Source organism: Scyliorhinus canicula, chromosome 2 (genome assembly GCF_902713615.1).
Source record: "Scyliorhinus canicula chromosome 2, sScyCan1.1, whole genome shotgun sequence".
NCBI classification, from domain to species: Eukaryota; Metazoa; Chordata; class Chondrichthyes; order Carcharhiniformes; family Scyliorhinidae; genus Scyliorhinus; species Scyliorhinus canicula.
The window spans coordinates 203,345,938-203,373,061 of NC_052147.1; the positions used below are offsets into that span (position 1 = coordinate 203,345,938).

The 27,124-nt window shown below is 50.6% G+C and overlaps 1 protein-coding gene across 1 annotated transcript in view; it reads left to right on the plus strand.

Annotated features, from left to right (window-relative positions):
* The window catches only part of LOC119962304 (dynein heavy chain 11, axonemal-like), a 690,045-nt gene that overhangs the window by 294,082 nt on the left and 368,839 nt on the right, over nucleotides 1–27,124 (plus strand). Inside the window, exons 26-28 of the mRNA XM_038790290.1 lie at nucleotides 11,154–11,302; nucleotides 11,402–11,552; nucleotides 16,946–17,077. Coding sequence (XP_038646218.1) covers nucleotides 11,154–11,302; nucleotides 11,402–11,552; nucleotides 16,946–17,077 — 432 coding nt within the window. The remainder of the gene's footprint in view (nucleotides 1–11,153; nucleotides 11,303–11,401; nucleotides 11,553–16,945; nucleotides 17,078–27,124) is intronic.

Consider the following 27,124-nt stretch of genomic DNA (forward strand, 5'->3'; position numbering starts at 1 on the left):
TGTATAGGTCCCTGACTGTCAGTGTCCCCCCGTCCTGCCTCCACCTTTTGAAGGTGGCGTCGGTCAGTGCTGGTTTGAACCTATGGTTGTTGCAGATGGGAGCCCTGTTCGACATTTTGGTCAGGCCAAGTTACTGCCGCAGTTGGTTCCAGGATTGGAGGGTGGCTGTCACCACTGGGCTGCTGGAGTGTTTTTTGGGTGGGGATGGGAGTGCTGCCGTGGCGAGGACCCGGAGGGAGGTTCCCATGCAGGAGGCCTCCTCCGCACGCACCCACTCAGCTTCTGGCTCCTGGATCCATCCCCTTACTCGCTCGGCTGTTGCTGCCCAGTGGTAGAATTGTAGATTCGGGAGGGCTAACCCTCCCCTGGTTTTTGTTTTTTGTAAGACCTTCTTTGGGATCCTAGCATTTTTACCCCCCCATACGAACGCCATGATGAGTTTGTCCAGCGCTTTGAAAAAGGCCTTGGGGATGTAGATCGGAATGGATCTAAACAGGAAGAGGAACCTGGGCAGTACGTTCATTTGATCGTCTGAACTCTCCCCGCGAGGGAGAGCGGGAGTGTGTTCCATCTTTGCAGGTCCTTTTTAACTTCCTCCGTCAGGCTGGTGAGGTTCCATTTGTGGATCCCTTTCCAGTCATGGGCTATTTGGATCCCCAGGTAGCGGAACTTATGTCGGGCTTGTTTGAACGGCAGCCCCTTTAGTGCTGCCCCCCCCCCCCCCCCTTTGCGGGTGTACTGGGAAGATCTCACTTTTGCTCATGTTGAGTTTGTAGCCCGAGAAGGCTCCAAACTCTTTCAGGAGCGCGATGATTCCGTCCATGCTGCTTTGTGGGTCCGAGATATAGAGGAGCAGATCATCCGCATAGAGTGAGACTCTGTGCTCTCTACCTCCCCTTCGGATCCCCCTCCAATTTTTTGCTGCCCTGAGCGCGATTGCTAGCGGTTCAATTGCTAGTGCGAACAGCAGCGGGGACAGTGGGCATCCTTGTCTGGTGCCCCTGTGCAGCTGGAAGTATTGGGAGTTGGTATTGTTGGTCTGTACACTCGCCATGGGAGCGTTGTACAGGAGCTTTACCCAAGCGGTGAACCCTGTTCCAAGCCCGAACCGCTCCAGTACCTCTGTGAGGTATTTCCACTCGACTCTGTCGAAGGCCTTTTCTGCGTCCAGGGAGACGATCACCTCTTGTGTTCTCTCCCCGGAGGGGGTCATTATCACGTTCAGCAGGCGCCTGATGTTCGCGGTCAGCTGTCTACCTTTGACAAAGCCCGTCTGGTCCTCTGTGACCACCTCAGGTACACAGTCTTCTAGCCTTTTGGCTAGGATTTTGGCCAGTATTTTGGCGTCTGCATTCAGCAGAGATATGGGTCTGTATGACCCACATTCCGTTGGGTCTTTGTCTTTCTTAGGTATCAGCGAGATTGAGGCCTGTGCTAACGTGGGTGGCAACGTGCCCCTAGCTAGCGAGTCTGTGAACATCTCCCGCAGGTGCGGGGCCAGCGCTGTCGCAAATTTTTTGTAGAAGTCCGCCGGGAATCCGTCCGGTCCCGGCGCCTTCCCCGCCTGCATGGAGCTAATGCTCTCCATGATCTCTCCCAGTGCTAGTGGTGCTTCCAGATCCCGTTTTCTGCCCTCTCCCACAACTGGTATGTTCAGTCCGTCAAGAAACCGGTTCATCCCAGCCTTCCCCGTTGGGGGCTCTGAGGTGTACAGCTCTTGGTAGAAGGCCTTGAAGGTTTTGTTAATCCTCTCTGGTTCTGTTTCCAACGTGCCTCTGGTATCTCTGATTTGCGCAATTTCTCTGCTGGCTGCCTGCTTTCTCAGCTGGTGGGCCAACAGGCGGCTGGCTTTGTCTCCGTGTTCGTATAGGGCCCCGCGTGCCTGGCGGAGTTGGTGTACTGCTTTCCTGGTGGAGAGCAGGTCAAAGTTCCTTTGTAATTCTTTTCTCTCCGCCAGGAGTTCTACAGTCGGGGCCTCGGAGTATTTATGGTCTACCTCCAGTATGGAGTCGACCAGCTTCTGCCTAGCCACCCTTTCCTCCCTATCTCTTTGCGCTTTGTAGGCTATGATTTCCCCTCTTAGTACGGCCTTAAGCGCTTCCCAGAACGTGGAGGGTGAGACCTCCCCGTTTTGGTTGATCTCAGTGTACTCCGCTATGGCCTGCGCTATCCTTTCGCTGAAGGCCTTGTCAGCTAGTAAGGCACCGTCCAACCTCCATTTGGGGCGCTGGGCCCTTCCCGTCTCTAGCCGCACATCCATGTAGTGTGGAGCGTGGTCTGATATCACAATTGCGGAGTATTCCACCTTGTCTATCTCTGGAAGCACCGTTTTCCCCACCACAAAGAAGTCAATTCTGGTGTACACGTTGTGTACTGGGGAGAAGAAAGAGAATTCTTTCTCCCCCGGGTGGGCGAATCTCCAGGGGTCTACTGCTCCCATCTGCTCCATATAGTGGCTGAGTTCCCTTGCCATGTTTGAGGTTTTCCCCGTTCTGGGGTTTGATCTGTTCGTCGTTGGGTCCTGTACACAGTTGAAGTCCCCCCCCATGATTAGTCGGTGCGTCGCTATGTCCGGGATTTCTGCCATGGTCTTTTGGATGAAGCTCGTGTCGTCCCAGTTGGGCGCGTACACGTTAACTAGAACTACCGGCGCCCCATCCAAGGCCCCGCTGACCATGACATACCGTCCCCCTGGGTCCGTAACCGTCTTTGTCGCCCTAAACATTGTCCTCTTGCCAATCAGGATCGCCACCCCCCTGGCCCTTGCCCCATAACAGGAATGATAGGTTTGTCCCACCCAGCCCTTTCTTACCCGCAGTTGGTCCTGCTCCCTCAAGTGCGTCTCTTGGAGGAAGACTATGTCGGCCCTCATGTTTCTAAGGTGGGTGAGGACTCTAGATCTCTTCACTGGGCCGTTAAGTCCCCTTACGTTCCAGGTGACTATTCTGGTGGGGGGCTTCTGCCCCCTTGCTCCTGTGGGGTTAACCATATTTGTCCGGTGGACGCGCCCCTGCCCTCTGGGGTTTCCCTTTGTTAGGGGGCCGTCCAGGATGTCCACTATCACTGCTCTCCCCATGCGGTCGGGTCCCTGCGCTCCGGGGTTCCCCCTTGTCCCGGGGACACCCGCCATGGCCGTCCACTGTGTGTCCGCCAGGCGGGTAGTCCCCTGCACTCCGGGGGGCCCCTTCACCCACAGACCGTACTGGGTGGGTGCTTGCAGCAGTTCCCTGTTTCGAGCCCTTGTCTGTGGCACTTTGTGGCCCTATTCCCTTACTGGCCTCTTTTGTCCCTTCGTCCCTGCATTTCCCCTCCCTGGTCTCTCGCCCCCCGAGTGCCCCCCCCCCCCTCCCCCCCCCCGCTCTATCCCTTTCGGGGATACCCCTGTATACCCCTCCATTGCCCCTCTCTCCCCCATTCCTGTCCCCATTTGCTCTCCCACCTTTGATGGGTGATCCCCCCCCTCCCCTGCCTGGCGCCTTCCCCCCTGTTGGGGGTGCGCTGCGGCCCTGCTCTGTTGCGCGCCCCCTTCGCTAGCTTTCCTGCTAGCACGGTGGGTCCCCTCTCGGAGGTTGCTGTCCCGCTTCCCCTCTCCCCTCTCCAGTACTCCCGTTCCCTCGTGCCGGGGCCTGGCCTCCCACCTGGAGCGGGCCCTTGGGCATTGGGTTGTTTTTCGTTCTGGGTGTTCCTGCCAGGGGGGAGGGGGCTGGCTTTGCCTCGCCCCTCCCCACCCCCCCGTCGGCATGACGTATCTCCTTGCCATGGGCCCCTCGTCCCTACTTCCCATGGCGTTTTTCCAGCCCGTGCTCCTCGACGAATCTATTCGCCTCGGCAGGGGCTGTAAAGAAATATTCCTTGTGTTGGTATGTGACCCAGAGTTTTGCTGGGTACAGCATACCAAAACGTACTTTGTTCTTATAGAGAGCTGCTTTCGCTCTGTTGAACTCCGCCCGTCTCTTAGCTATGTCCGCTCCAAAATCCTCGTAGATTCGGATGGCGTGCCCGTCCCAATTGCAGGCTCTATTCTCCTTGGCCCAGCGCAGGATTGTCTCCCTATCCCGGTACCGGTGCAGTCTGGCTATAACTGCTCTCGGTTTTTCCCCTTCCTTGGGCTTCGGGCGCAGTGACCGATGAGCTCTGTCCATTTCCGGTGGGGTGGGAAAAGTTTCCCGCCCCACTAAGGACCCCAGCATCGCAGCCACGAATGTTGTGGGATTTCTACCCTCTATCCCCTCTGGCAGGCCCACTATCTTAATATTTTGCCTTTTCGAGCTGATCTCCTGGTCGTCTACCCTGCCCTTCAGGCTCCCCTGTGTTGCACTCAGTTTCACCATTCCCCTCTCCAGGGATATGACCCGGTCGCTCGCGTCAGTCGCTGCCTTCTCCAGCTCTTTAATGGTTGCCCCCTGGGCTTCCAGTATCTTCCCTTGGGCATCCACTTTCTTCTCCAATCTGGTCAGAACCTGCTGCACCCCTGACATGGCCCTGGTCACTGCTGCCTGTGCTGCGGCCTCTGCGTCTGCTTTTAACTCTGCCTTGATTGCCTGCAGCTGCTCCCTCACCACCTCGGCAAAGGCTTCCTTCCAATTCACGCCCCCCTCTAACCCCAGGGGAGAGGTTGCCCGCCCGTCCAGCTCTTCTGGATGCGGCGAAACACCCTTCCCGCCGCTTTGCGTGTTGACTCGTTCGCCCGAGCTGGCTTGCCCTTTGCCCCGTCTACTTCCGGTGCCCCCTTTCTCTTGGCTCCCTTCTGGCATTTTTTTCTCCCCCTTCCCCTTCATCTTTTCTTCTCTCCTTGTTCTTCTTTTCCCCCTTTTCCGCACCCTATTTTTATTTTATTTATTATTATATATCTATATATGTGTATATATATATATATATATATATATATATTTTTTTTTTTAAATTTATTTCCCCTACCCCTTTTCTCTTTACCAGTTTTCTTTTGGGTTTTAAACAGAAATACAAGTCTCTTTTTTCTTTTGTCTTCTCTCCCCACTCAACCAGGAGAGAGAGAGAGAGAGTCCCTTTGTCTCTTTGTCCTTGCCACGTGGTGGTCACTGCAGTTGGGGGGGGGGGGAGGGGCGAGTGGGCCGGTGGTCGCTGCCGGTTGGGGGGGGGGGGGGTCCCCGCTGCTGGCTGGGGGGGGGTGGTGGTGTCCCCGCTGCTGGCTGGGGGGGGGGGGGTGTCCCCGCTGCTGGCTGGAGGGGGGGGGGGTGTCCCCGCTGCTGGTTGGGGAGGGGGGGGGTCCCGCTGCTGGTTGGGAGGGGGGGGGTCCCGCTGCTGGTTGGGAGGGGGGGGGGGGGGGAGAGAAGAAGGGCCGCCGCCGCCGCACCGCTCCTGGCCCGCGTGGGGGGGGGGGGGGAGAGAAGAGGGGCCGCCGCCGCCGCACCGCTCCTGGCCCGCATGGGGGGGGGGGGGGAAGAGAAGAGGGGCCGCCGACGCCGCACCGCTCCTGGCCCGCGTGGGGGGGGGGGGAGGGAGAGGGGTTGGACCTGCTGCTGTTGGGCCCCCCTGTCGCTGCCTCTCCTCTGCCGCCGCCGTCACCGCTCCTCTGCCGTCGCTGTCGCCGCTCCGCTGCCGCTCCTCCGCTCCGGCTCCTCCGCTGCCGCTCCGGCTCCTCCGCTCCGGCTCCTCCGCTCCGGCTCCTCCGCTGCCGCTCCGGCTCCTCCGCTGCCGCTCCTCTGCCGGCGCTCCTCCTCCGCCGTCCGGCCTGTCGGGGGGGGGGGGGGGGTTGTTCTACTTGTCTGGCGCTTGCGGGAGCCCCTCTCCCTGCGACCTCCTCGCTCGCCGCCCGGAAGTCCAATCCCGGTATACGAATATGGGGAAAAGGCGAGTCGGATGCTGGCGCACCAGCTCCGGAAGCGGGAGGCGGCTAGGGAGATAGGGGGAGTTAGGGATGGAGGAGGGAATCTGGTACGAAGCGCGAGGGGCATCAACTGGGTGTTTAGTACCTTTTATGAGAAACTATACCGGTCAGTGCCCCAGTGGAGGAGGGAGGGATGGACCGCTTTCTGGGCAAGCTAAGGTTTCTGAGAGTGGAGGAGGAGCAGGTGCGGGGGTTGGGGGCACCAGTTGGGTTGGAGGAGCTGGTTAATGTGATGGGGATCATGCAGACAGGGAAGGCACGGGACCCGATGGGTTCCCGGCTGAATTCTATAAGAAGTTTTCTGACCTGCTGGGACCACTGCTAGTGAGGACCTTTAATGAGGCGAGGGAGGGGGGGCTTTGCCCCCGACGATGTCTAGGGCGCTGATCTCACTGATCCTGAAGTGGGATAAGCATCCCCTTCAGTGTGGGTCACACAGACCGATTTCGCTCCTGAATATGGATGCGAAACTGTTAGCAAAGATATTGGCCAGGAGGATGGAGGATGTCGTGCCGCAGGTCATACACGAGGATCAAACGGGTTTAGTGAAGGGGAGGCAGTTGAATGTTAACGTACGGAGGCTTCTGAATGGCATAATGATGCCGGCAGTGGAGGGAGAGGCAGAGATAGTGGCGGCGATGGATGCGGAGAAGGCCTTTGATAGGGTGGAGTGGGGATACCTTTGGGAGGTGTTGAAAAGGTTCGGGTTTGGAGAGGGATTTATTAAGTGGGTGAAGCTGTTGTATAAAGCCCCGGTGGCGAGTGTGGTTACGAATGGGAGGAGGTCGGTGAATTTTCGACTGTACCGGGGAATGAGGCAGGGGTGCCCCCTGTCTCCCCTCCTGTTTGCGCTGGCAATCGAGCACCTGGCCATGGCGCTGAGGGAGTCGAGGAACTGGAGGGGGATAGTTCGGGGGGGGGGGGGGGTGGGGAGGAGGAGCATCTGCTGTCTTTGTACGCGGATGATCTATTGTACGTGGCAGACCCGGTGGGTGGGATGCCGGAGGTGATGAGGATTCTGGGGGAGTTCGGGGACTTCTCCGGGTATAAGCTCAATGTGAGGAAGAGTGAGCTATTCGTAGTACATCCGGAGGACCAGGAGAGAGGGATTGGGGAGCTCCCGCTGAAAAGGGTGGAGAGGAGCTTCAGGTAACTGGGGGTCCAGGTAGCCAGGAGCTGGGGGGGCCCTGCATAGGCTCAACTTTACGAAGCTGGTGGAGCAGATGGAGGAGGAGTTTAGGAGGTGGGATGTGCTGCCACTCTCCCTAGCGGGCAGGGTCCAGTCTGTCAAAATGACGGTCCTCCCAAGGTTTTTGTTCCTCTTCCAGTGCCTGCCTATCATGATTCCTAAGGCTTTCTTCAGGCGGGTCAATAGGAGTATTATGGGGTTTGTGTGGGCGCAGAAGACCCCGAGTGTGAGGAGAGTGTTCCTGGAGCGGGGGAGGGATGTGGGAGGGTTGGCATTGCCCAACCTGTGTGGGTACTACTGGGCCGCCAACGTGGCGATGATACGTAGGTGGGTGATGGAGGGAGAAGGGGCGGCATGGAAGAGGCTGGAGGCGCCGTCCTGTGTGGGCACGAGCCGAGAGGTGCTGGTGACGGCGCCGTTGCCGCTCCCCCCAACAAGATATACCACGAGTCCGGTGGTGGCGGCTACCCTCAAAATTTGGGGGCAGTGGAGGAGACATAGGGGGGAGGTGGAGGCTTCAGTCTGGTCCCCGATACGGGGGAACCATCGGTTTGTACCAGGTAGGATGGACGGAGGGTTTCTGAGCTGGCATAGGGCAGGTATCAGGCGGATGGGGGATCTCTTTCCCGATGGGAAGTTTGCGACCCTTGAGGTGTTGGAGGGAAGGTTGGGCCTTCCCCCAGGGAACACCTTCAAATACATGCAGGTAAGGGGGTTTGCCAAGCGGCAGGTGGCGGAGTTTCCACTGCTGCCCCCAAGGAGAGTTCAGGACAGAGTGCTGTCTGGGACGTGGGTTGGTGAGGGGAAGATTTCGGCAGTCTACCAAGTGATGCAAGAGGGAGAGGAGGCCTCAGTGGAAGAGCTGAAAGGTAAGTGGGAGGAGGTGCTGGGAAAGGAGATTGACAAGGGGACGTGGGCAGATGCCCTGGGGAGGGTGAATTCCTCCTCCTCCTACGCGAGGCTTAGTCTAATTCAGTTAAAGGTGCTGCATAGGGCGCACATGACTGGGACTAGGCTGAACCGGTTCTTTGGAAGAGAGGACAGGTGTGTCAGGTGTTCTGGGGGCCCAGCAAACCACACCCACATGTTCTGGGCGTGCCCTGCGCTGGAGGGCTTTTGGAGGGGGGTCGCGGAGACGCTGTCAAGGGTGGTTGGTTCCAGGGTTGAGCCGGGCTGGGGGCTCGCAATTTTTGGGGAGCCAGGAGTGCAGGAGGCGAAAGAGGCCGGTATTCCGGCCTTTGCGTCCCTGGTAGCCCGGCGCAGGATTCTTTTGCAGTGGAAGGATGCGAGGCCCCCGGGAGTGGAAACCTGGATCAATGATATGGCGGGGTTTATCAAACTGGAGAGGGTCAAGTTTGCCCTGAGGGGGACGGTGCAACGGTTCTTCCAGCGGTGGCAACCGTTCCTAGACTTTCTGGTGGAGCATTAGAGGATGGTCATTTTCAGCAGCAACCCGGGATGGGGGGTGATGGCCGAATGGGTGGGTTTGTTTTTTCCTTTATTGGGTATGTGCATTCGATCTCATGTTAATTATTTTAGTTAATTTATTGCTTTTGTATTGGGGGGGGGGGGGGGTTACTGTTATCTCTCTTTTTCTTCTGTTGTTGTTGGTTAAAACTTGTTGAAAATTTTAATAAAAATTATTTTTTAAAAAAATGTTGCATCCTCACTCTCCAATGGAGTAGTACCGGATTATTGGAGTGAGGCGATTGTTGCTCCTCTGTTCAAGAAAGGGAATAGAGAAATCCCTGGGCATTACAGACCGATCAGTCTTGCGTCTGTGGTGAGCAAAATATGGAAAAGATTCTGAGATATAGGATTTATGATTATTTAGAGCAACATAGTTTGATTAAAGATAGTCAGGGTGGCTTTGTGAGGGACAGGTCATGCCTCACAAGCCTCATTGAATTCTTTGAGGATGTGACGAGACACATTGAGGAAAGTCAGGCAGTGGATGTGGTGTATATGGATTTCAGTAAGGCATTTGATAAGGTTCCCCATGGTAGGCTCATTCAGATAGTTAGGGGGCATGTGATATGGGGAAATTTGGCTGTCTGGATACAGAATTGGCTGGCCGAAAACAGCGAGTGGTAGTGGATGGGAAGTATTCCGCCTGGAGGTCTGAGACCAGTGGTGTCCCGCAGGGATCTGTTCTGTGACCTCTGCTCTTCGTGGTTTTTGTAAATGATTTGGCTGAGGAAGTGGAAGGGTGGGTTAATAAGTTTGCCAATGACACGAAGGTTGGTGGAGCTGTAGATAGTGTTGAGGTCTGTTGCTGGTTACAACAGGACATTGACAGGATGCAGAGCTGGGCTGAGAAAAGGCAGCTGGAGTTCAATCAAGATAAATGTGGAAGTGATTCATTTTGGAAGTTTGAATTTTAATGCTGAATACAGGGTGAAAGGCAGGATTCTTGGCAATGTAGAGGAACAGAGGGATCTTGGGGTCCGCGTACACAGATCCCTCAAAGTTGCCACCCAGGTTGATAGGGTTGTTAAGAAGGCGTATGGTGTGTTGGTTTTCATTAACAGAGGGATTGAGTTTAAGAGCCGCGAGGTTTTGCTGCAGCTTTATAAAACCCTGGTTCGACCACACTTGGAATATTGTGTCCAGTTCTGGCCGCCTCATTATAGGAAGGATGTGGATGCTTTGGAAAGGGTACAGAGGAGATTTGCCAGGATGCTGCCTGGACTGGAGGGCATGTGGGCATGTCTTCTGAGGAAAGGTTGAGGGAGCTAGGGCTTTTCTCACTGGAGCGAGAAGGAAGAGAGGTGACTTGATAGAGGTGGACAAGTTGATGAGAGGCATGGATAGAGTGGATAGCCAAAGACATTTCCCCAGGGTGGAAATGGCTGTTACGAGGGGATTGGAGGAAGGTATAGGGGAGATGTCAGAGGTTGGTTCTTTACACAGAGTGGTGAGTGCGTGGAATGCACTGCTAGCAGAGGTGGTGGAGTTAGAATCATTAGGGACATTTGAGCGACTCTTGGACAGGCACATGGACAGCAGTAAGTTGAAGGGGTGTAGGTTAGGTTGATCTTAGATTAGGATAAATGGTCGACATAACATCATGGGCTGAAGGGCCTATATTGAGCTGTACTGTTCTATGTTCTGAGAAAGGAAAATATGAGTTTAGTGGGGCAGGATCAGGCTGACGTGATGGGCCAACCAGGAAAACTCCTGTTGGTGGATTTTGGGCAGGAGGTAGAAGCGGGCTGTCCGGGGTTGGGAGGTTATGATGCTGGAAGCTGTGGAGGGAAAATCTCCAGAGGAGATTAGGTCAGTGATGGTCCTGGAAACAAATGCTTGGTGCTCGTTGGTGGGATCATGGTCCAGGGGCAGGTAGGAGGAAGTGTCAGAGTGTTGGCTTTCAACCTCTTGTGAGGTAGAGGTCAGTACTCCAGACAACAACAGCCTCACCTTTGTCGGTGGTTTGATAACAAAATCAGGGTTGGACCTGAGAGAGCGGGGTGCAGCCAGTTCAGAAGGCAACAGATTAGAGTGGATGAGAGGTGAGACGGTCGATGTCACGGCGATAGTTCTGAATGAAAAGATAAAGAGCAGGTATGTGGCCGGAGGGAGGGGTCCAGGTGGCGGGAGAATGCTGGTGGCCGGTGAAAGGATCTGTTGAACAAGAGGAGGACTCCTTCCCAAAGAAGTGAGCACGGAGACAAAGATGGCGGAAGAAGAGTTCAGCATCGTGTCGAGCCTGAAATACATTGAGGTGGGGTTGTAACGGTATGAAACTGAGTCCTTTGCTGAGTACAGCACGGTCAGTGTCAGAGAGGGGAAGGTCAAAGAGTATGATGAATACATGGCAAGAGCTGGAGTTAGCAACAATGGAATCCGAGGGGTTGGGAAGGGTTGCTGGTCCTGGATAGCCATTGGTATCGATGAGTTGTTGGTGCTTGCATTAATTTAGTTACTTGGTTAAGTTGCTTCCCAAAAATGAAGCTCTTTGATTCGGTCATTTTTTCTACTTCTGACCTATTGGTGCTTGCCGACCGAATCAAACTGCTTTTGAATGATTTCAGTTTAGTTATTGGATATTAAACTTTACAGATCAGTAATTCTTCACTTTAATGTTTTTGTGTCCAGGTACTGACTTTAGCGAGCAATGAACGAATACCTTTAGCGGCATCCATGCGATTATTATTTGAAATCAGCCATCTCCACGCAGCAACACCTGCTACAGTTTCCAGGGCTGGGATAATATATGTCAACCCACAGGATTTAGGATGGAGTCCGTAAGTAGCAAGTCTATTTGTACTTTACTCTAAATTCTCCTTGTTTGTTTGACTTATCGAATACTATTTTGGTAAACATCAATTTCCATTTCTTTGTAGCTATGTCACTAGCTGGATTGACACTCGCCAAGCCCAGTCAGAGCGAGCTAATCTTACTATATTGTTTGACAAGTATGTTCCTTTCTGTCTGGAACAAGTGCGTGGTAATCTGAAAACCATTACTCAAGTTCCTGAAAACAGTATTGTACAGGTACGAAGCAGCATTTTTTTACTCAAGCATAAGTCATGCATCAGTCTTTTCAAAGTTTCTTTTCAGAGTGATAATATTTTGGCATGTAGATTATTTCATCATGTTCAATTATTTATTAACTCTTTTGAAAAGTCCTTCTATGTTGGTTAACACCATGGGCACGATCTAACGGCCGCACTGTGCCCGACTTGGGATGTGACATGGCTGGTTAATCTTGTGAAAGGCCTCTTATGAGATTTACCCACCTCTTGTGAGATTTGTCCCGCCCACAGTGGGCAGGACTTATATTTGCATATTTAAGTGTGCAATTAGGCACATATAAATATGTCTCCGCCGGAATTCACCAGCATTTGGTGTCATGTGAGAGTACCTTTAAGAAATGGGTGTGTATAAAAATATTTGTAGTGAGAGTACCTTTAAGAAATGCGTGTTTACTACTATAATGATGTCAGAGAGTGGGTGGAGCTGGGCTGTCTGTCAGCTTTTTACTTTTGTTTTAGGCTGTTTGCTGCAGGGTGTGTTTTGGTTATGTTTTCAGTGTTGCAGCTGAAGCCAGACAGAGCAGGGGTACTGTTGATCTCTCTGCCATGAAAAGACTGTCTCTTGATCACTTGGTGAATTCAGAATGCTAAATGTTCTTAGTAATGAATGTAAACATAATGTGCTCCGTTAAAAGATGTTTTCTTTGTCTTCTGGATGTTGTTTGGGAAGTTATTAAGGATTACTTAGTGTTGTACTCTTTGGGGGTTGTATTTGAATTGATGGTTGCTAAAACGTTCACTGTATGTATTAAAAAAGGTTAACTTGAGTTCATAGAATAAACATTGTTTTGCTTTAAAAAATACTTTTCCATTTCTCCTGTACTACACCTGCAGAGTGGGCTGTATGCTCCCCATACCACAATCTATTAAAAGTTGTGGGTCAGGTGAACTCCATGATACACTTTGGGGTTCTCTAAACCCTGGCCCGTAACAAATTGGGGGCTCGAGGGAGATACAAGTCTATCTATTGGATTGACTTAGTGAACTTAAAGTCAGTGAGGGGTGAGCATATTGTGGTTGCTTTTCAGGTGTGGTATTTTAGTTTAAGTAGGGAGTGTGTTGTGCACAATGGCCCTTTCAGAGGCTCAGACGTTTTTGGGGGTGGAGACTGTCACACGCAGTACCTTACGGACAGAGACTAAAAGCAGACTGTGAGATTTGGCAAAAATATTGCAGTTAACATTACCTGACAAAATGCGAAAAGATGAGGTAATTATGACGGTGGCTAAGCATTTCAAGTTGCCTGAGATACAGTTTGACTCATTGGAAATGGCAAAAATGTAGTTAGAACGTTAAAAAATGGAATATGAGAAAGAATTAAAGCAGCTTGAATACGAAAGAGATAGGGAGGAAAAAGAAAAGGAGAGAGAAGAAAGGAAAAAGAAAGACTAGCCCTAGCAGAACAAAAAGAAACAGAAAGGGAGATACAGATCAGGGAAAAAGATAAAGAGAGAGAGTTTGAACTTCAGAAAAAGACCTTGAAACATGACAGTCCGTTAAAATTGGCAGGCGTAAAGGGAAACTTACAGTTGGATGATAGTGATGAGGATAGTGAGAAAGAGCGTCAAAGTCGAAGGCTTGCTGGGAATCTCTTTAAATATGTCCAAGCATTGCCAAGGTTTGAGGAGCAGGAGGTGGAAGCCATTTTCATTTCATTTGAGAAGGTAGCTAAACAAATGAAATGTCCACAGGACATGTGGATATTACTGATTCAAAAAAAGTTGATAGGTAGGGCTAGTGAAGTGTTTGCATCACTACCGGAGGAGGTATCTGGCACGTATGAGTAGGTGAAAAAATCCATCTGAGGTGCATATGAACTAGTGCCTGAAGCCTACAGACAAATGTTTAGAAATTTAAGGAAAACATTTGATCAAACATACATGGAGTTTGAAAGGCTCAGGCAGAGTAATTTTGATAGGTGGATAAGGGCTTTGAAAATAGACCAAACGAATGAAGCTCTCAGAGAAATTATACTTTTGGAGGAGATTAAAAATTCAATTCCTGATGTAGTAAGAATGCATGTGGAAGAACAGAGGGTTAAAACTGCGAGGTCAGCAGCAGAAATGGCAGATGATTATGAATTAGTTCATAAATCAAAGCTTGGTTTCCGACATCAGTTTCAGCCTGTGAAGGATAGAAACTGGAGACATGAGAAATACTCACGTGGTAGAGGCAAAGGTGATCTGGTGAGAGATAATAAGGAGAGTATACCTCAGACTAAAAAAGAAATCCAGGAGAGTGGAAAAGAAATGAAAAATTTCAAATGTTTTCACTGTAAAGTCACAGTGTTGGTGGTTGAAGAAAAGCACTGGGAAGGCTGATGTGGTAAAACAGGATAAGACAGTGAGGTTTGTTAAAGTGGTAAAGGAAAGCCCAAGTGTAGTGAAGGAGGTGCAAAAGATTGTCCAGCCTGATCAAGAGGTGATTGATAAGAAGGTGCCAGATCTCTTTAAAGAATTTACTTATGTGGGTAAAGTTTACTCATGTGTATCAGAGGGAGCAGGTAAAGAAGTCACAATTTTAAGAGATATGGGAGCTAATCAATCTTTAATGTTAAGAGATGAGGAGTTATGTAGTTTGGGAAGAATATTGCCAGAAAAGGTGATAATATGTGGAATTAAGGGTGAGAGGAGTAGTGTTCCATTATATAAGGTAAGACTGGAAAGTCCAGTGAAGAGTGGTGAAGTGGTAGTAGGAGTAATAGAGACACTATCTTGTCCAGGAATACAGTTTATCTTGGGTAATGATATAGCTGGATCGTGGGTGGGAGTGATGCTTACGGTGGTTGATAAGCCAGTGGAAAATCAGACAACTGAAGTGTTGAAGGACAAATATCCTGTGATTTTTCTGGATTGTGCAGTAACAAGGTCAGATAGTCACAAGAGGAGAAATCAGAGAGTGAAGATGAAGTTGAAGTGCAATTATCAGAAACGATTTTTGATCAGATGGTTGAAAAAGAACACGAACAGGTGGAGGAGAGGTGGATATTTTTATTTCAGGAAAATTGAAGAACAAAAATGGACTATATTATTGTACCTGTTTGTGTGTTTTTTTTTAAACAAAAACGTATATTTACTGTGTGCGTTTCTTAAAGGATAGTGAAATGGTGAAATATGAAACAATCTTAAAGTTGATGGTTTATTTTTTTTTCTTGGGGGGAGGTGTCATGTGAGATAACCCCGGTAACTATAGGCCGGTGAGCCTAACGTCTGTGGTGGGTAAGGTCTTGGAGAGGATTATAAAAGATACGATTTATAATCATCTAGATAGGAATAATATGATTAGGGACAGTCAGCATGGTTTTGTGAAGGGTAGGTCATGCCTCACAAACCTTATCGAGTTCTTTGAGAAGGTGACTGAACAGGTAGACGAGGGTAGAGCAGTTGATGTGGTGTATATGGATTTCAGTAAAGCGTTTGATAAGGTTCCCCACGGTCGGCTATTGCAGAAAATACGGAGGCTGGGGATTGAGGGTGATTTAGAGATGTGGATCAGAAATTGGCTAGTTGAAAGAAGACAGAGAGTGGTAGTTGATGGGAAATGTTCAGAATGGAGTTCAGTTACGAGTGGCGTACCACAAGGATCTGTTCTGGGGCCGTTGCTGTTTGTCATTTTTATAAATGACCTAGAGGAGGGCGCAGAAGGATGGGTGAGTAAATTTGCAGACGACACTAAAGTCAGTGGAGTTGTAGACAGTGCGGAAGGATGTTGCAGGTTACAGAGGGACATAGATAAGCTGCAGAGCTGGGCTGAGAGGTGGCAAATGGAGTTTAATGTGGAGAAGTGTGAGGTGATTCACTTTGGAAAGAATAACAGAAATGCGGAATATTTGGCTAATGGTAAAATTCTTGGTAGTGTGGATGAGCAGAAGGGTCTCGGTGTCCATGTACATAGATCCCTGAAAGTTGCCACCCAGGCTGATAGGGTTGTGAAGAAGGCCTATGGTGTGTTGGCCTTTATTGGTAGAGGGATTGAGTTCCGGAGCCATGAGGTCATGTTGCAGTTGTACAAAACTCTAGTACGGCCGCATTTGGAGTATTGCGTACAGTTCTGGTCGCCTCATTATAGGAAGGACGTGGAAGCTTTGGAACGGGTGCAGAGGAGATTTACCAGGATGTTGCCTGGTATGGAGGGAAAATCTTATGAGGAAAGGCTGATGAACTTGAGGTTGTTTTCGTTAGAGAGAAGAATGTTAAGAGGTGACTTAATAGAGGCATACAAAATGATCAGAGGGTTAGATAGGGTGGACAGTGAGAGCCTTCTCCCGCGGATGGAGGTGGCTAGCACGAGGGGACATAGCCTTAAATTGAGGGGTAATAGATATAGGACAGAGGTCAGAGGTGGGTTTTTTACGCAAAGAGTGGTGAGGCCGTGGAATGCCCTACCTGCAACAGTAGTGAACACGCCAACATTGAGGGCATTTAAAAATTTATTGGATAAGCATATGGATGATAAGGGCATAGTGTAGGTTAGATGGCCTTTAGATTTTTTCCATGTCGGTGCAACATCGAGGGCCGAAGGGCCTGTACTGCGCTGTATCATTCTATGTTTTATGTATGTATTAAAAAGGTTAACTTGAGTTCATAGAATAAACATTGTTTTGCTTTAAAAACAACTTTTCCATTTCTGCTGTACCACACCTGTGGAGTGGATCATGTGCTCCCCATACCACAATCTATTAAAGGTTGTGGGTCATGTGAACTCCATGATACACTTTGGGGTTCTTTAAACTCTGGCCCATAACACCGGGATAAAATGGCCTCACCTAGGAGACGACAGCCAGGCACTGTTTGGCACTGGTCTCCATAAACGGACACCAGGCTGAACAGCACTTGGTGGAGGGTGGGGAGTTTCCCTTGCTATCTGAGGTGCCCGGGTGGTCAGCTTCTGGACTCTGTGGTACCCCGGCACAACTGATGCCACCTGGCACCTTGGCACTGCCAGTTTAACACTCTGACCGTGCTGCCCAGGTGGTATTTTGCCCCCTCCAGAGTTCGGGGTACAGAGGGCGCGATGACAAGTTAGGTTGGGGGGTTCGGGGGTCGGTTTGGGGGATCGAGAGATCAGGGCACCATTTAAAAATGGCCGGACCTTACCAGCCAAGGCCCAAAAAAGTAACAGGATCCCATTCAATAGCGGAACCTTAGCACCGGGTAACCGCCCGCTGAACCCACCCACAACAGGACTCTATTTTTTGTTAAATCGCACCCTAAATATACTTCCATAAGGTCATAAAAACTAAAAGCTAGAATGTACCCTTCAGGACCATTACACATGTCCGGATTTATATCATTATGCTGTGCTGAATTTCTAAATTTTAGATTGTTTCACAAAATTACTTTCTTCTCGTAGACTTTATGTTCTCTACTGGACTGCTTATTAACCCCAGAAAATATACCCCCAGACTCTCCTCGTGATATCTATGAGATGTACTTTGTATTTGCATGTGTTTGGGCTTTTGGTGGAGCATTATTCCAAGATCAAGTAAGTATTAATGTGTCAATTCTTTACTTTAATTGTTTTTAAATTGGGATAGTTAATTAAGACAGTGGCTTAAATGCAAAATTATAATTAATCATGGCCATAATAGTTATGCCAAACACCTCATAGAGAATTATTTAATGAACGCCATCTTTAAAAAAGTGTTAGTGATGTGGCCATTCTAAGTCATTGCTATCTATTATTTGTTTAGGCCAGTGAAGATCACTGAAATGCTCGGTTAGCTTATTGAGGAAATTTTTCTCTGTACAAATTATATACTTGCTAGCCATCTTAATATCTCAATTGCATACTAGTGCATATCATAACATGAGACAAAAATGAATATCTATTACTGAAGATTTTCTGGATGATGAGATGAGGGATATTCCTTTTTCTTTTTTTAAAACAAATTTAGAGTACCCAATTCATTTTTTCCAATTAAGGGGCAATTTAACGTGGCCACGCAAACACGGGGCGAATGTGCAATCTCCACACAGACAGTGACCCAGAGCCAGGATCAAACCTGGGACCTCGGCGCCGTGAGGCTGCAGGGCTAGCCCACTGCGCCATCGTGCTGCCCTAAAATGAGGGATATTCTGTACATGAAACACAAAACCTGAAAATCCAGAAAATAATTTCAATCGTTACAAAATACTTTTTGAAGTTTCTGTGAAGTGCATTTTCAGCAGTGTATTTAACCAGTAAATCTGAAATTAAATGGAATTTAGTATTTGATTAATTTAAGAGTAAAAAATAAAAAAATTTATCCAAAGGGCGCGATCTTTCCAGCCTCGTTCAAACGTAACGAGGCCGGTGAATAGTGGGAGAGACCAAAAATGAGAACCACGCCAGGCGCCAAACCATTTGTGATGCAACTGGCCTGCTCCCATAGCCGAATTTGGAATCTCACCATAGCGTGGCCCGAAACCAATTATCACCACTTAAGTCCCATTTCCATCCAATTAACGAGAACCACCTGTCATCCAAATACCTTCTGTCATTTACCGGCCTCCCCAGCGAGTGCTCACGCTGGCACCGATTTGTACTCACAGACATAGACATAGAACAACGAATGCAGAAGGAGGCCATTCGAGCCATCGCATCTGCACCGCCCCACTTAAGCCCTCATTTCCACTCAATCCCCGTAACCCAGTAACCCTTCCTAACCTTTTTGGACACGAAGGGCAAATTAGCATGGCCAATTCACCTAACCTACACATTTTTGGACTGTGGGAGGAAACCAGAGCACCTGGAGGAAACCCACGCAGACATGCGGAGAACGTGCAGACACCGCACAAACAGTGACCCAGTGGGGAATCGAACCTGGGACCATGGCGCTGTGAAGTCACAGTGCGAACCACTGTGCTAACGTGTTGCCCTTTGTAAAAACGTGACCATGACGGAAGAGCTTCTGTGGTGAGCCGAGGAGGGGAGTAGCAATCTTTGTTCACAGACAAAGACACAGGGGGCTGGCCTTGCCACCCGAGTGCTTGGTGGGGGGGTGGTTGTCCCTGCGCAAGGGTCGGCCATCATGGGACCATGGGGGCGGAGGTGCTGGGGGGGCAACTGGGGGATCAATCACCCGCGACACCACTGTGCCAACCCTTGGATCCCAACCCCATTCTGGGGGCAACCCCTATCCCTGCCCGACTGCCCCACCAATCACCCTTCCAGCTGCGCGGCTGAAGGCAATCGCCAGTAGAGAATTGACAATTGTAATTCAGTGAACACTTGACACATACCAAGTAGGTTCCCATGGGTAGGCACGCCATGTCGTATGTGGGAGTCATTGTCCAGCATCCTAATCAAACCTTGATGTGTGGTCACTGTGTGGGGATCAACACCACACACGCAGAAGCCAACATCCAAACACCCAGAGGATGAGACCCAGCTCCCAGTACATGACCATGGCCGGAGGGTGGGTGGGTGCCATGGGAAGGGGGTGTTGCCTGGAGATATAAGCAAAGAGTCCGGGGGGCAGCCCTCATTGCGGAAGAAAGTGGCGTAATAATTGTGCAAAGAGAGGGCAGCACGGCGGTGCAGTGGTTATCTCAGCTGCCTCACGGTGCTGAGGACCCGGGTTCGATCCCGGCCCTGGGTCACTGTCCATGTGGAGTTTGTACGTTCTCCCCGTGTTTGCATGGGTTTCGCCCCCACAACCCAAAGATATGCAGGTTATTGGCGCTAAATTGTCCCTTAATTGGAAAAAATGAATTGGGTACTCTAAATTTAAAAAAAATGTTTGTGGAAAAAGTTGTTTAATGTGCTGTACAATTCCCCATTTCTGAGAACGCCGTCCCCCACCGACCCCAAATCCCACCCCATGCCGTAGTCCTCCCCCTTCCCCACTGCCCTCAGTAAGGCTCAACATGCGTGGCCATCCGAGCTCTACCACTACGTCTTAGTTTTTCCTCAGGATGCACACCTAAAGTGGAGGCAGCCAGCTGCTTTCCTGTCCCGTGGCCTTCGATGCCCTTGGCGGGCGTGCTCGGGGAGCTCTGGGGCCGGATGGCCACGGCTCACCTATCAACGGCACATGCACAGGCGTTCCGCCTTGTCCCGTGTGCTGATCCCGAGACGCGGCCTCATCAGATGAGTGGAACTCAGAGTGCTGGTGACGACCATTGCCACCCCATGGGATGTGTCCGGGTTGGCACACAGCGTCCCCTTCTTCCGATCGTTGCCCATAGGGCCCTGGGGGTTTATCTTGGGTTGGAGGGGCAGCTGGTTCGGACCCCGGCTGCCCCTGCATCATCTGGGTCTGCCAGCCCTGGTGGTTCCCCATGGTCCGCACCATTGTGTCAACGCCCCATGCCATACTCTGCAGTTCCTCAGCCATGCCCACCTACGTCTGGGACAATCTCCGCAGCCCCTCGCCCATTCCCATCTCGCCCAAACTCAGTCAGGTACTGGGTCACATGTCCCAGTGAGGCAGACATACTGCCGAGACCCTCAGCCGACTGTGCAACGTCTTGGACACCTGCATCATGGTGCCGGCATCGTGCACCAGACTCTCCGCTGCTGTCGCCACCTTAGCAGTGTTGGCCTCGGTGCCACCATTGCCGGCGCCATCTCCTGCTTCCGTAGCCTCTGGGACTCCAATCGGCCATGGATCTGCTGGAGTGATGCTGACATCTCCCTCTGAACATCCTGGCCACTCCCTATCATCTTCATTGGCTCTGGGTAACTGTTCCAGAAGTTCAGCATCAGGCTGGGACTCAAATGGGTCCAGGGAACCAGCAGGACTGCTGTCTTGCTTGGGGGTTCCTGCCTCCACCAGATGTACATTAGCAGCAGTGTGGTGCTCACCAAATTGTGCCCCAGAAGCCTGACCACTAACATGCCCCACCGAGTTGTGTTTATCTGCACTGGTGGAGGGTGGGGATGACAGCTGTGCAATGACTACAACAGTTGCATCCTCGGAACTCTCCTCCGAGGTGTTTTCCTCGGAGTTAGGAGAGGGAGCAGCCCGGGATGGGCTGGAGGACCTGTGGGAGAATGGACATGTGTTCAGTGGGAGGGATGGGTCAGTAAGCCAACCACTACTCATGTTTGACAGGTCCTCTGGTTGGAGCCTGGTGGTCCCTCACCTCTGTGGCCTCCGCGTCGGTGACTACCCTGTCCTCGGCTATACCAGTCACCTCAAGCGCCCACTTCTCGAAGGAGGTGAGGATTCTCAAGTCCGGCACCGCACTGCCAGGAGGGGCCCTCTCCCACCAATTATGGGAGAACTTTTCCTGAGGGGGCATTGTTAGCCACACGCGTGGTTCACAGTTGTGGGGGTAGGACGGGGGTGTGAAGGGATGGTTGGGGTGGAGGGAGTGTTGAAGTGGTGGGTGGAGGGAGTTCTGAGGGAGGGAGAGAGATGGAGGGAGGATTGGGGGGTCTGTGGGGCTGCTCCCTTGCGGGGTGGGGCGTTAATGATCTGGAAGAAGGTACTGAAGGCACTGTTGCTAAGTTTGCAGATGATAGAAAGATCTGGAGAGGGACAGGTAGTATTGAGAAAGCAGTGGGGCTGCAGAAGGACTTGGACATGCTAGGAAAATAGGCAAAGAAGTGGCAGATGGAGTACAATGTGGAAAAGTGTGAGGTTATGCACATTGGAAGGAGGATTGGAGGCATAGACTATTTTCTAAACGGGGACATTCTTTGGATATCAGAAGCACAAAGGACTTGGGAGTCCTTGTTCAACATTATCTTAAGGTTAACATGCAGGTTCAGTCAGCAGTTAGGAAGGCAAATGTAATGTTAGCATTCATGTCGTTAGGGCTAGAATACAAGACCAGGGATGTACTTCTGAGGCTGTGTAAGGCTCTGGTCAGACCACATTTGGAGTATTCAGCAGTTTTGGGCCCCGTATCTAAGGAAGGATGTGCTGGCCTTGGAAAGGATCCAAGGGAAGTCACAAGAATGATCCCTGGAATGAAAAACTTGTATGAGGAACAGTTGAGGACTCTGGGTCTGTACTCGTTGGAGTTTAGAAGAATGGGAAGGGGGTCTTATTGAAACTTACAGGATACTGCAAGGCCTGGATAGAGTGGACGTGGAGAGGATGTTTCCACTTGTAGGAAAAACTAAAGCCCGAGGGCACAATCTCAGACCTAAGGGACGATCCTACAAAACAGAGATGAGGAGGAATTTTTTCAGCCAGAGGGTGATGAATCTGTGGAACTATTTGTCGCAGAAGGCTATGGAGGCCAAATCATTGAGTATCTTTAAGACAGAGATAGATAGTTTCTTGATTAATAAGGGGATCAGGGGTTATGGAGAGAAGGCAGGAGAATTGGAATGAGAAAAATATCAGCCATGATTGAATGGCAAAGCAGACTGGATGGGCCGAGTGGCCTAATTCTGCTCCTATATCTTATGGTCTTATGGTATCTACTCACTCTGGCTGCCTTGTGTAGGCCGTTGACCTTCTTCCGACACTGGAGGCCAGTCCTCCTGGTCACACTGCCCGAGCTGACTGCTGCCTTCATCTCATCCCAGGCAGCACTTGATGCCTTGTGGCTCAGATGCTTGGACCCTCGGGGGAATAGGATATCCCCCCTGGCCTCCACCGCGTCCAGGAGCCTCCCCTTGGTCAGTATCTCCTATTCTTGGGGCAGTCTCCTCGGTGCCATTGTTGCGAGCTGGCCGGGGTTGGCGGAGCAAGTGCAGCCGAAGCACTGCTCGGCGTTGTTAGCAGGGAGCTGGCGAGCGCAGTCCCGACGAATCAGCTGGCGAGCCGGCTTTCAGCACGCGAAGCCTGTGAGGTCTCGGTACGTGGAACAATAAATTAACTTTGAATAATGTGGCCGGCCTCTCCGGGCCGAGAACCAGGAACTTTGTGGCAATTCCTGCTTGCTACAGACCTTAGAAATCTTTCCAGAGAATCGCGCCCAAAATGTTGGATTTAGAGAGATATCCTTCTGGAATAATGGGCGGAATTCTCTCAGCCCATGACGGGTCGGAGAAACGCCAGGCCGGGCGCAATTCGCGCGACACCGCCCCGACGCCAGTCCGCCGATTCTTCGGTGACCGGAGAATTGCCGTCATTGGTGCCGGCACGGTCGGCATGGCGCCTGTTGAGGGCCGCTCTATGCAGCCTCCCCCCCGGCGATTTTCCGCCCAGGATGGGCCTGAGTGGCCGCCCATAAAAACCCGGGTTCCGCCGACGCCGCTCACATCTGGTCTTACCCGGCGGGACCTCGGCATCCATCCTGTCTGGAGCGGCCTGGTGGGTGGGTGGGGGGAGGTGTGTCCGACCCAGGGGGGCCTCCACCATGGCCTGGCCCGCGATTGGGACCTACCAATCAGCGGGCCGGCCTCTTGTGGTGGTGGGCTCTTTTGCTCCTTGCCAGCCCCTATAGCCCGACGCCATGTTGCGTCGGTGCCGGCGCGGAAAAGGGAGTTACCGCACATGCGGTCACAGCGCGCATGTGCAGACCTGCTGCAGCCATTTGATGCAGGTATCGGTAGCTGGAGCAGCGTGGGTCGGTCCAGTGCCGTGCTGGCACCCTTTAGGGCAGAGGATCACTACGCACAGCAATCCGATGAAGCCGTCATTAAACTCTCCATTTTTTACGACGGTGTCAACAGTCTGCCTCCAGATGGGAGAATCCCACCAATTGTCTGAATAAGCAAAACATCTCAATAGGTAGCAGAGGTCACAGTTTTGGAAAGTGCTGTCGAAGGCTTGGTGAGTTGCTGCAGTGCAGCTTAGATATATTACATGATTCAGCCACTTTGTGGAGGGAGTGGTTGTTCCAGGTGGTAGTTTAGACACTGATCTGCTTTGTCCTGGATGATGGTTGAGCTTCTTGAATGTTGTTGGATCTTCACTCATCCTGGCAGGGAGGTTAATCGGACAAATGTGAGGTAATGCATTTTGGGGGGTCTAATGCAGGTAGGGAATATATAGTCAATAGTAGAACCCTCAAGAGTATTGAAAGTCAGAGAGACCTAGGTGTACAAGTCCACAGGTCACTGAAAGGTGCAGCACAGGTGGAGAAGGTAGTCAAGAAGGCATAAAGTGTGCTTGCCTTCATTGGCCGGGGCATTGAGTATAAGAATTGACAAGTCATGGTGCAGCTGTATCGAACCTTAGTTAGGCCACACTTGGGGTATAGTGTTCAATTCTGGTCGCAGCACTACCAGAAGGATGTGAAGGCTTTAGAGAGGGTGCAGAAGAGATTTACCAGGATGTTGCCTGGTATGAATGGCATTAGCTATGAGGAGAGGTTGAATAAACTCGATTTGTTCTCACTGGAACGACAGAGGTTCAGGGGCGACCTGATAGAGGTCTACAAAATTATGAGGGGCATAGACAGAGTGGATAGTCAGAGGTGTTTTCCCAGGGTAGAGGGGTCAATTACTAGGGGGCATAGGTTTAAGGTGCGAGGGGCAACGTTTAGAGGAGATGTACGAGGCAAGTTTTTTACACAGAGGGTAGTGGGTGCCTGGAACTCACTGCCGGAGGAGGTGGTAGAAGCAGGGACGATAGTGATATTTAAGGGGCATCTTGACAAATACATGAATAGGATGGGAATAGAGGGATATGGACCCAGGAAGTGTAGAAGATTTTAGTTTAGGCAGGCAGCATGGTCGGCAAAGGCTTGGAGGGCCAAAGGGCCTGTTCCCGTGCTGTACTTTTCTTTGTTCTTTGTTAGTATTACATCACAGTACTGATTTGTGCCTTATAGGTGATGGATAGGCTTTGGAATGACATGAGGGACTTAACTTTTGCCATGATGGAGAACTTCTCCATCAATGGTTAAAATGGCAGAAGAAGCCCGACTTTGTAAGACTCCACCAAACAGGGCAGCTACATTTTCACAGGGAAAGGAATCGTCCCAGGTTGGGATTTGTTCATGTGAATCTCACAGAGACAGCTGCCCATAGAAATCAGCAACTGCCTTTACTCATGTGATTTTGGTGTGAGAGGCATGTCTGAAGCCAAATGTGTGCAAATTATACCTGGGAGGAGCAGGTCTGAACTTTGTGGATTTGTTTGCATAACCTATTTGAGAGGTAAGATACCCCTTTGGATATGGTCCTGCGACACTTTTGGTGGAGGTCAGATGTTCCTTGGGGCATGTCAGTTGCCTTTTGGGAGAGGTAAGATACCCTTTAGGAGAGATCAAGTGCTCTCTGGAAAAGGTCAAGAGCTGGTTGAGATTGGTAAAAGTAGAAATAAATGTGCATAAAGAGTGAATAAACTTATTGGAACCTGTGATGCTCATAGGAACAATCAATTGTCAAGATGAGCTATCAAAGAGAGCTGTCAAAAGTGTCAGAATGAACTGTAAAAGAGAACTGTCAAGCTGTCAAGATCTTTGAAATTCCTGTTTTTTACCTCTTATAAAATAAACTGGAGTGTTTAAAGAAAGATTATTTGCTATTTCACTTTGTTGACATAAACCTTAGAGTTTGGATCACTGGATTAGCACTGCATTACTGATTTCAAAATATCACAGTAGGGTGTCTGCCAATTCACAGTAGACATGAACTAATTGGAGTGGAATAATGAATTCCAATGCTTGTTTTATAAGGATTTATGTAATTGAAGGAAATGTTTGTTCTTATAAGGGTAATGTAGTTAAAGGGATTTAAAGGTAGTGAATGGGATTTATGAATGAAAGTTTTGTTATAAAAAATGAAGGGCAGGATTCTCCGGCCTTCCAGCTGCGGAGGAAGATGGTGTGCCTTGCTGGCAGTGGGATTCTCTGTCCCACTACTGTCAAGGTGAATTCCCATTGAAGCAACCCCATGTCACCAGGAAACCCATGGGGGGGGGGGGGGGGGGTGGGGGGGTGGAGGTGTGCTGCCATTGGGACCAGAGATACTGAGTGAATTGGCATGGTATAGTTAATAATAATAATTGCTTATTGTCACAAGTAGGCTTCAATTAAGTTACTGCGAAAAGCCCCTAGTCGCCACATTCTGCTGCCTGTTTGGGGTGGCCAGTACAGGAATTGAACCCGCGCTGCTGGTCTTGTTCTGCATTACAAGCCAGCTGTTTAGCCCAGTGTGCTAAACCAGCCCCATAAGAGCAAAGGCTGAGAAGCATGAGGTGGCATGGAGGGTACAAGGAACCATGGGGGGGGGATTGGATGGGGCATGAAGTGGCATGGATAGGGTATGCGGGGATGGGGGGGGGGGGGGGGGGGGGGTGAGGGCTGAAGGGCTGTTTTTTGCATTTCTGTTTTTTTAATTAAACGTGAACACAAAGCCAGAACACCAAAGCTGGCCTTCAGCGCAGACTGACTCGGCACCCTAAATCCCCTGCTCTTGTTCCAGGATTTCTCCCAGGGATCACTCCAATCCAGAACAGTGTGGGTCAGTGACATGGCAGGGTTCCTTAGGCTAGAGAAGATTACGTTCGTCTTAAGGGGTTCATTACAGAGGTTCGCTCTGAGGTGGCAGCTGTTCATCGCCTCCTTTAAGTAAAACTGACCATCAGCAGTTGGGGGGGGGGAGAGAGAAAGGGGAGGCATGGAGGTGAAGAATAAGGGCAGGGAATATAATATATGGGTAGCTAGGAGTTAGGGCGGGGGGAAATTGGGTATGTTAGTCTGGGATTTTTGCGTGGGTTGGACCACTCTGTTTAGAATGTTAAAATTATAAATGCCTCAATAAAATATTTTCTGAAAAAAAAGAACAGGGTGTTTGAGGACTTTTATAGCGGCTTAAATAAGTCGGAGTTGCTAGTGGATGTATCAGGGATGAGGGAGTTTTTGGAGCGATGGAAGTGGCCGAAGATGGGAGGGGTTTCCTCCCACAGGTCCCGAAAGACGTGCTGTTCAGTAATTTGGACATTCTGAATTCTCCCTCAGTGTACCTGAACAGGCGCCGGAATGTGGCGACTCGGGACTTTTCACAGTAACTTCATAGAATCATAGAATTTACTGTGCAGAAGGAGGCCATTCGGCTGATCGAGTCTGCACCGGCTCTTGGAAAGAGCACCCTACCCAAGCCCACACCTCCACCTTATCCCCGTGACCCAGTAACGCCACACAACAATAAGAGCAATTTTGGACACCAAGGGCAATTTAGCATGGCGAATCCACCTAACCTGCACATCTCTGGACTGTGGGAGGAAACCGGAGCCCCCGGAGGAAACCCACGCACACACGGGGAGAACGTGAAGACTCTGCACAGACAGTGACCCAAGCCGGGAATCGAACCTGGGACTCTGGAGCTGTGAAGCAATTGCGCAAACCACTATGCTACCGTGCTGCGCATTGGAGTGTTAATGTAAGCCTACTTGTGACAATAAAGATTATTATTATTATGAAAGGTGGAAAGGGGTGGGTTGGAGTTGCTGTTTAAGGTTGGAAGAAGTTAAAGTAACGATAGCAAAGGTGCAGTCAGGTAAGGCGGCGAGGCCGGATGGCTTCCCGGTAGAGTTTTATAAAAGGATTAAGGACAGGTTTGCGCCACTGATGGTGGAAATGTTTGAGGATGAGATGGCAAAGTGAGGGGGGTTACCTGAGACTATGAGACAGGCAACTATTTCATTGTTACGGAAAAAGGATAAGGACCCGATGGAGTATGGATCATCTACGC